Source organism: Buteo buteo, chromosome 10, assembly GCF_964188355.1.
Source record: "Buteo buteo chromosome 10, bButBut1.hap1.1, whole genome shotgun sequence".
Classification (NCBI taxonomy): domain Eukaryota; kingdom Metazoa; phylum Chordata; class Aves; order Accipitriformes; family Accipitridae; genus Buteo; species Buteo buteo.
The window spans coordinates 4,319,101-4,327,443 of NC_134180.1; the positions used below are offsets into that span (position 1 = coordinate 4,319,101).

The 8,343-nt window shown below is 45.4% G+C and overlaps 1 protein-coding gene across 1 annotated transcript in view; it reads right to left on the reverse strand.

Moving 5' to 3' along the window:
- MLLT1 (MLLT1 super elongation complex subunit) overlaps positions 1-7,692 on the reverse strand; it is a 32,653-nt gene extending 24,961 nt beyond the window's left edge. The window contains exons 1-3 of the mRNA XM_075038130.1: positions 7,508-7,692; positions 4,253-4,433; positions 1,415-1,497 (exon numbers count right to left, since the gene is read on the reverse strand). Of these exons, the coding sequence (XP_074894231.1) occupies positions 1,415-1,497; positions 4,253-4,433; positions 7,508-7,519 (276 nt within the window). The 5' untranslated portion in view covers positions 7,520-7,692. The remainder of the gene's footprint in view (positions 1-1,414; positions 1,498-4,252; positions 4,434-7,507) is intronic.
- Between the last annotated feature and the right edge of the window lie 651 nt (positions 7,693-8,343).

The following is an 8,343-nucleotide window of genomic DNA, read 5'->3' on the forward strand; positions in this document are numbered from 1 at the left end:
GTGCAGATGAAGAATTTCCTGATTTCCATCCAAAACCTCAGAAAAGCCACCAGAAGTCAAACTACTTTTAAGCTTTTGAGGGTTTTTTTTTGCATTCAAGCCGTAGTTTTCAGTGTTTGCCAAAAAAGCTGCTTCTATCAACAACTTTCATCCTCTATTCTCTAACTGCCATTTCTCTTCACATCCTTTTGGCTTACCCCACCCACCCAAAAGAAAGTTGTGGGCAAAACGTTCCCAGGTTTAGAAGACAAGACTTCTTGTGGTTCAGTCTCATTATTTGGCTTATTACTCAGACTCATAAAGTGGGGTAAGAGCAATGTGGTAGGCTAAAAAACAAACTAAAATGTTAATTATTCACAAATGACACCGCCAGGAGAGTTTTCTGTGCTAGACTGGAGCGAGAAGGAAACAATAGACAGATACATTTGTGGGAGGTACAGTGGATACGATGCTGGAAAGCTAAATAGAATTAGGTTGTTACATGTGGTCTGCCGTCAACAAGACCTGGGGCAATGGCTTGTGCTTGGAGGGTTGAGGGGCGTGGGAGCATACATTATCGTGCTGTGGCTTAATGGTCAAATTTTCAAGTTTATCTAGGTTCCCTCCCAGGGATGATAAGAGCAATTATTTTCTTTATTTTTTATTTAAGTAGTAATCAAACCCAGAAAGATTCGGTATTCATGTTTAACAAAACAAATTAACTGAAACTGAGTTAATATGAACACAAGTGCCCAAATCCCTAGTTTTCATAACCTTCTTCAAGTCATGCAGCACGTGACCTCTGTGGTAAGACTTAAAGCAAGCAATAAATCCCAACTTTTAACTTCCATACACTTGTTGGCAATGCATCTTAAGATTTAAAGTACTTGGTGTTTTCTTTTTGGAAGAGTACTGAATCAGAACAACGGTATTTTTAAACATAGCTGTAAATACCTGTCCTATATATGCAAATGTTTGTCTTGGGCCTATACAAATTTTATACCTGTACAGTTAGTTAAATAAGATTTCAAATAAAAAAATTGGGTTTTTAATATATTGCCAGTCAACACAGTACTTACAAAGGTTTATAAAAATCCATGGTTTACGTTTATTTACTACCCCATTGGCATAAAATATTTTAAACTGCTTTAGTATTATCCATGTTAGAGAAGCTTGTTACAAGTGGTACAATCTCTGTTCAGAATCTCTAGGACCATCACACTGTCCTGATATTACCTTTCTATACAATTCCATTTCTGCCAAACTCTTTCTTTTGAAGTCTGGCAGGAGCTTCCAACTCTCAGATAAATTCTATTTATTAGACTAATAAAAAACACACACATAAAACAGTCACATAATTTAGAGTCTTTCTGTCAGGCAGTTTCAGGCTCTGGCACAGCTCAAAACAATTAGAAGACCAGAAATCAGATTCTACCTTATTTTTGAAGTGCACTTCAATGGGCATAATGAAGCCCGCGTAGCCAGACTCTTCCACTTTGTAAGGGGGCTCCTTGCACACTGAAAAGAGAACAGACAAATGTTAACTTTGAATATAATGCAACTTAACCTGAGCCAAAAGGAGGTGCAAGATGAGAAATGGGCCTCTGACAGCTCAGGACACATTTAAAACACTGACCTTTGTGGGGAAGAAAAAAAAAAAAAACAAACCAAAATAAGATGGTGGTCATAGGCTTAGTTAAGAACATGAAAATCTGTTCTTAGCTCCTCCCATGGAAAGGAAACATAAAACACTCCATGCCAGAGTCTCCATGAGATTCTTCCCCTCCTTTTGCAGTGAGATACAATTACATTTCTGTGCTGTTCCACAACAATGCAAACTGCCAGTTAAAGCTGTCTCACAAAAAAAAGGCAAAGGTCCAAAAGGTGGTAATTGGAAGAGTATGGGAAGCTAAAATTTACTTTGATGCTCATCTTTATTAATCAAAACACTATACCACGCAAGCGGATTTTTTTTTTTTTTCCTTTAAATGCTTTCCTGCAATGCTCAATCCTTGTAATTACGTAATGGCCATACTACAAGCTGCTTCATCCAAACGTGGTAACAAACCTGAAGGGCAGGTAAGCACTGCTATTTATTTCACATACAAGGAAACGGAGAAAGGATAAACAGTTTGCCGCTAAGGTCACAGCGCTGCTTACTGCAGAAACATTGATTACAAAAGTTAATCACTTCTAAGATTAATCTGCGTGCTTCCCGCCTCTGTTCCCCCTGTCCCACTACCTGTTCTTCATGCTACTGAATCCTTCCCATCATCTACCACTGCATTTCAGTATAGTGATAGCTGACTCAAAAGATTCTAGGATCATTTATTGGGCCATGACATAGCTATACATAACAGCTGCCAGAAGAAACTTGAGACCAACACAGATATTCTCCCTCTCAGGAACCGGATGCACTTGCGTATAATTTATGCACTACAATATATGTAAATAAAGTCAATTAAGTAATTAGAGGAATTCAGTGCAAATCTTTTTACTTTCTCTAAAGAATTCCAAGTAATTAATATGATTAGGAAACAGTACCTCCAACCTACAAGGCACACAAATTATTTTTCCTTTAATGTAGATATATTATCCCCAGCTCTAAGCACTTCCACCATGATTAAGGTGCTAGAAATCAGTACTCAAAATTCAGCTGTTAAAAAAAAAAGAACGTATCTCAAAGTAATAAAAATCTCTAGACTTGCTTTAACTTTAATTTCATAGAAGAACCCTATCATTTAGGGGAAAAAGCCCAAAACCAAAGAACCGTGCCAATATGGCAGCAGGAATCTTAAGACTATCTGCCAAGCAGCCTTTGTTCCTTTGCCACTCTATTCTAACAAATTAAAATTACTACACAAGCAATCTGCTAGCAGCACAAGCCTACCTTCACCAGTAGATTTTGCTCCAAGTAACAGCAAACCATCTGAAGAAACCCTTCAAACAAATCTAGAAATAGTATGCATACCATTTATGTACAACCCAGACACACTTCGGTCAAAAGAGAGCTGGCATCATGAGCAAGCTTAAGCAAGCATGCAAAACCTAGAGATCGGAAAAAACTGTCTGTTTAAAGGTAGATGATATGGCAACCAACTGAGCAAAGATCATGTACTATCCCAACATAGTTGTTTGTAATAAAGTAATTACACCAGACGACAAGAATTATAGCACAGCAGATTGTAACTTTTATTCATAAATTAGCTTTCAGCTCAGTATTGCACTTGCTTGTCATACATCAGTTTTAGTACATCAATTTGAAGGAGATATTATTAACATACAGACTAGATTCACATCCTTATGAGCTGAACACCTTTGAGTTACTTTCCACTGCGGACTCTCACAAACAACCAATGTAGTAGGTAGTCCTAAGACATCCTGCGTGACCAGCAGTCTTCAAAGTAATATTTCAAAGAATGCACATTACGAAGTAATTTACAGCAGTACTCTTAGGCAGCCAGCATTCCTTGTAACACTACATAATAGTAACACTGCAGATGCAGTTACACAATCTTAAGCAGATCTAACTCTGCGCTGCTGCCGAAAAGGGCAATTCCTGCTCCTCCACCTCAACCACGCGTTCCTGCTGCCCCATGCCAAGAATCAGGTTCATGCTGCTGCACAGTCAGAAACAGCAAAGAATAGATCCAGCAGAAAATAACACTACAATCTGTATACTCTCCCCAACCATGCTGCCTGTCCAGTGCTTGAACACATACATGCAGCTGGAATGTACAGCCAGTGGCAGAGATCATCACCCCTTTGGCATCACTGATTTCTGCTGGGTTTAATACTACCTGAACTGGCACCCGAGACTAGAAATTGCAGAAATCCTGATGGCTACTTAATGACCAATGCCAAAGTCTACATACTCCAGTATGTATATGAGCCCAGTATCCGAGCATCTCCCACCAATCACATGCTTCCAGCTTGTACTGGCAAATATTAACAAATTAAACTCATCCTTCCCATTTTGTAATATGAATTATCTCCTGCTGTCACTAAGTGTCTTGAGAACCTGCATGTACTAATGCTTAAGTAAGAGGATAAAGCATCTCACCTCCAGGCCTTTCATCAGAAGAAAGGTCCCATTCTCTCTGACCTTCCTCAAACAAAGACGGTAAAGGTTAAAGCTGAAGTGCACGCAATGTACGTTTTGCTCCTCTTTAAGAAGACATTTTACAGAAAAGTGACAGTCCAAGACAACATTGACTTGCACAATGCTCTTTCATACAGAGACCTAACAATGGATCTTTAAAAATACACTCACCTCGCTTGGGTTTTGGGAAGCTCTCATGTAGCCGAAAGACCACCCTTTCCACAAAATGCTGGATGTCACACTGCTCCGGGCCACGGACAAACACCATCCAGTCATGAGTAAACCCTTCGGTGGTGGGCTTTTTTCGCAGTTGGGCTCGGTGCCCCAGCTCCAATTTTACTTGAACCGTGCACTGTTTTAGAACAGAGGTAAGACCATAAGCAAAATGAAACAGCTTACATGTTAGGCATAATGCTGAGCCCCACCAACAGAAGATGCTAGATCACCGCAGGGGAGGAATACAACAGCCTCCATGGAGAGATTAGTCTCATACTGAAAACTACAGTGTTGTCAACAGAAAAGGTACCATAAAAATAGCTCCCAGCACCATTTCATACCTGTTTTCTTCCTAATATTAGCATTGCAGAGAAAACAGCTTTAGAAGAGGGATAGGTTTATCTGCCTCACTTATCATCTAAATTGTCAGCAAAGTCCTAATTGCAGAATCTTTATTTCTAGAAAGTGTCAGAGACAGAACTTGATGTTCACAGCTTACAGAATTCACAGCACTGACAGAAAACTAATGTTAAAACAGGAAAAATTAGATCATGAATTGGTGATTTATGATATTCTCTAGAATATGTAATCCATTAAACTATGACGCTCTTTGTATTCTTTTAAGTATATTTTATGAAGACACTTTCAAAGGCCAAGTTAACATATAGCATGCCTTCACAATATCCAACACTAAAATGACCTAATTCCGATTTGCACTCCCGAATCCTACTCTAATCATTGAGTAACAGAGAAGGTGTATTCAATGTCTCACTCAAAGCACAAAAATCCCATTAAATGTCTTAAAAACCAGATTAAATTAATTGTGAAGATCCACATATTATTGCAGACTTCACAGCCAGAAGAAAGGAAATGAATTAAACAGATGTAACAGAGGAAAGGCAAACGTGATTCAGACACAAGTTAAAGCAAGCAAATCTTGGGGCAACATTTGTAGACAGGGAATAACACCTAAGGTATCCAACTACTTACTCATTTTGTGCATATATGTTACACAAACTAGACCAGCAGCACAGTGATCTCGAACTAAGCGCATCAAAATCCACCTTCAGCAACTGGAAGCTTATTAAAAAAGGGGCAGTTTTTAGTCTACCCCATTCTTCACCTGAGGCTTAAAAATAAGTGTCATTCTTTCTGGCAGTTCTCAATTACCATTGGGAGAGGCAACATTATTTGTCATTACCTATATTATAGGTGGACACAGAGCCAAGCTGAGGGCATGATGTTAGACAACTAACATGGAAAGAGAAAGCTTCCTGAGCTCTAGATGAATGTTTAGGAAAAGTATTACCCTCATTTTCCCTCTGAGGAACTGCAACAAGGAGTATGACCATGATTAATGCTCAAAAAATATTTTGCATATCCAACCTGACATTTTATGGGAATGTGATTTTTCAGAGCATGGTCAATACTTTCTGAAAAAGCATAAGTCACTCAATCACAGTATGCTTTTCTTTGTAAAGAGATCACCCAGGAGGTCTACAGAGTACCAGGCATCAAAGCTCAACCTCCCAAATTGCAGTCCAGTTCTAATTTCAACTAGAAGCCTTAACACACTCTCTCAGGCAGTTATCTTTATAGCAAAATACCTTCAGCTGCCATCCAACGCATCAATTCTAAGACTCAGGGACAAACTCATCTCATTAATTGCTTCACTGGTATTACTACAACATTTCTTTAGGTTACCTTCCTCTGCAAGTTCTCTTGGCAGGCCATTTTTTTCCCATTCTGCGCTTTAGAGCTTATCTACACTGGCTCCATCTCGCTCCTGCGCTAAAAATGAAGGTACACGGCTGTCTGTTCTTTCATGTTGTATTAAAGAATAAGAAAAAAAGCAAGGTGTGTTTCACTCAAAGCACACCAATCTCTCCTATGGTGGAAGAACAGTACGTGGAGACAGGCTGCCTAAATCCTAAGCTCACATAGAAGGGTGCTTGCAGGCCTGCTTTATCTGGGATACTTCCCACAGTGTTCATGCAAGCGTTCACATCAACTGAGCCAGTCTGTTCTGCAGCTTCACGTTATCGATTCCGTAATTACCCTTTAAATTGTGCTACTGTTGCCAGTTACTACCCCTCTCCAGAGAAGTGCAAATGACTGTCAGTCTACAGAATTTGCCTTTCTAGTTGAAACGGCTGAGAAATTTTAGCTGAGAAACAGATGGGACTATGTGGAAGAGAACAAAATTAAACATAAAAGCGAACTGCTTAACTGAGAGTGAAAGTTGTACTTGCTATACTCCTCACATATCGGTCCAATTAACAATCACTACGAATTAAGCCAGAAGTTGAAACACATTTGAAAATAAGATCTCCCAACATAACAAACATCCAAAGTTGCTCCACTGAAAATGGAGGGGTTTTTTTTCCAAGCGTGTCTCTCAACAAAGGGAAATCAGGATCCTATTCAAACAATTTGTAGTAATACAAAGGAGTCTGCTTTTCAACTTCTCAATAAACATTCTGAAGGCTGCTCCGGTTTTTTGTTTGATGTGCTAATTGCCTGAAAGCCGTAACCAGTTTCCATTCGCTCTCCTTTGGCCGATTATTCAAAGGATAGCGGGGCTCACCTCCTGAACCTCAGGCTCGTAGGTAACCTGTTACCAGCTCGCACGCACTCGCACACAAAAGGCCTGAGCCAGCCTGCTCTAGATCACCTCAGGTAAACTTCCAGCATCCATCCCCGCCCGCTGCAGCACCGCCGCGACCCGTCCGCTAACCGCCGGCTTCCCACTGCCTCCCCGGAGCGGTAGTAACTCTCTCGGTGGCATTAACCCTTTACACCGCCGCTGATGGGGGTAGGAACGCCGGCACCACCCCTCCCCGTAAATAAGCCCGGGCAGGAATTTGCGGGAAATGCTGCTGCTGCTGCCACCCCCCGCCGCGGGCGAGGCTGCAGCGCGGCCGCCCATTAAGGGGCGAGGGCTGAACAACCCCCCTTCCAAAAAAAAAAAGGGGGGTGTGGGGAGGGCGTGTGACTCCCCAAAGCCCACTGGGGAGAATCACACCCCCCCATCCCCCTCCAGGACGGGGGTGGGCCCCCCCCCGATGCAAGGCCCCCCTCCCCCGGTGCAGGAGGGGGGGCCCGGTCCCTCCCCACGCGTGCCCCCCACGCGGGGGGGAGGGAGGGGCGGCGCCGAGGGGCCCCACCCCCACGGCGGCGCGGCGGGGCGGGCGCCGCCGCTCCCCTCACCTGATTGTCCATGGCTGGGCGCAGCAGCGCAGCGGGCCCCGCTCGCTCGCTCGCTCCCGCCGCGGTGGTTTAACGCTGGCCGGTCGGCGGGGGGGGGTCTCTTCCCCTCCTCTGCTTTCCCCCCTCTACGAGCGAAGCCGCTCTCCGTCCCCCCCCACCCCCCTCCCCGCCGCCTCGGCCGCCGCCGCCGCCTCCTCGGTCGCGGCCCCTCACGGCCCCGCCGCCGCCGCTCGCCTCATTGTGTGTCACTCACAGGCAGCAGCCCCGCCACCCCCCCCCCCCGCCGGCGCCCGCCCCGCGGAACCGGAAACCGACGCCAGCAGAGAGGCACCCGCCCGCCGCCAATAGCCGCACCGCCTCACACCTAGAGGCGGGGTTTCCGCCCGGGCGCCGCCGGCCTCCCCCGTCTCCGCCTGATAGGCAGCCGCTGAGCCCAATCGGCGGCGGGCGGGTTGCCAAGGAGGCGGGGGCAGGGGCGGGGACAGCGCTGGGTCAAGCGGGGAGTGGGAGGCGGGGCGGGTGGTGGGAGGGAGTGAGGCCTCGCCACCTCCCCTGCCCCCCCCCCCCCCCCCCCCCGCTTCCCCCGCGGCGGGCGCGGCGTTCCGCTGCGCTCCTGCCCTGCGGCGTGGCCGGGCTCGGGCCCGCGCCCCGTTCCCGGGTGCCTTTCCTGGCCCTGAGCCCCGGACCCCCGGGGCGGTGCAGCACGGCCGCCAACCGGGCACCGGGATCAAGCGCTTGGGCCTTGTCGTGCGCCCTGGCCGCCGCGCCAACCCGCCCCTTTTCCCTCCCTCGGCCCACGCTTCCCCGCCGCTGGCGGCAGCGAATCTCACCCGTTT